General features: G+C 57.3%; 1 protein-coding gene across 1 annotated transcript in view; it reads right to left on the bottom strand.

Annotated features, from left to right (window-relative positions):
• LOC127750373 (uncharacterized) overlaps positions 1 to 982 on the bottom strand; it is a 10349-nt gene that overhangs the window by 9230 nt on the left and 137 nt on the right. The window contains exons 2-4 of the mRNA XM_052271953.1: positions 829 to 979; positions 594 to 745; positions 4 to 505 (exon numbers count right to left, since the gene is read on the bottom strand). Of these exons, the coding sequence (XP_052127913.1) occupies positions 4 to 505; positions 594 to 745; positions 829 to 979 (805 nt within the window). The remainder of the gene's footprint in view (positions 1 to 3; positions 506 to 593; positions 746 to 828; positions 980 to 982) is intronic.

The raw sequence follows: 982 nt of genomic DNA, 5'->3' as shown, positions 1-982 counted from the left end.
GGCAGCTGGTGATGGAGGGTAGTACTGCGACGGCTGGATGACGTCGGATGAGTCGCTGTCCCTCTGGGCTGCGGACGCGCTTCTCTTGGTCTTGTCCTCAGCTGTTGGTGGAGGGTAGTACTGCGACGGCGGGATGATGATGTCATCGGAGTCGAGACAAGCACCGCGGCGCGAATGGAAAGGCCTGAGTGAGCCACTACTAGCGGTGGACACAGAGAAGTCAGCGCTGTCGCGATCATTGGCCCTGTTTGCCAGGGGTTGGAAAACCGGGGATCCGGCGTGCTGCGATGTCCCAAGCTGCGACCTTCGTGCAGGACTGGGCGAGGCGGAGCGGAGGACGGTGGAGATCGAGCAGATGTCTGTAAGCGATCTGAACGCGGGCGATGACTTCGTCGACGGCAGTCGCACGACCCGCCTCTGCGACAAGATGGGGGAGGGCACCGTGGCTTCCACGACGGCACGACGCTTCTCAGGGGTGGGCGAGCTCTCTCTGTCCTCCGTGCTCCTGTAACCGTGACATTTTACTATTATTTTTTGGCCGTAAAATTGACCGAACCGTATTGTCATATTTTTAAACAAATCATAAACAAAACCTTTTTCTGTGAGGCTTCTTTAGCGAAAGAGACTTCCGTTGGGTGGTTTTCTTCTGTGACCCGGCTTGTGGGGCTTGCGTGGCATCGGTGAAGGTTACCGTGAAATCGACAGCGTCTTCCATCCAACTCGACGCTGGCGGGCCAGGAGGGCTCTGGAATAGAGACCAAGGGTAAAAGTTTAAGATGATCAACAATTCAGATGAAGTGATGCACGACGAGCGCCGCCACCACTTACCGCAACATCAGCCTCGATCTCTGTGGAGACGGGGACCAAGTGATGGTCAGAGGTCAATCGGTCAAGCGCGTCGCCGTCGTCGTGATGATATTGCTCCTCCGCAGGGGGGCTGTCTTCATTAGCTGGGGCAGCTGGGGAGGCGTCGCGACGGCTC

The sequence above is a fragment of the Frankliniella occidentalis genome, unplaced genomic scaffold (genome assembly GCF_000697945.3).
Source record: "Frankliniella occidentalis isolate FOCC.00 unplaced genomic scaffold, Focc_3.1 Scaffold180, whole genome shotgun sequence".
Taxonomy (NCBI): Eukaryota; Metazoa; Arthropoda; class Insecta; order Thysanoptera; family Thripidae; genus Frankliniella; species Frankliniella occidentalis.
Note: the sequence above shows the minus strand (reverse complement) of the source record. Positions and strands in the feature narration are given on the sequence as shown.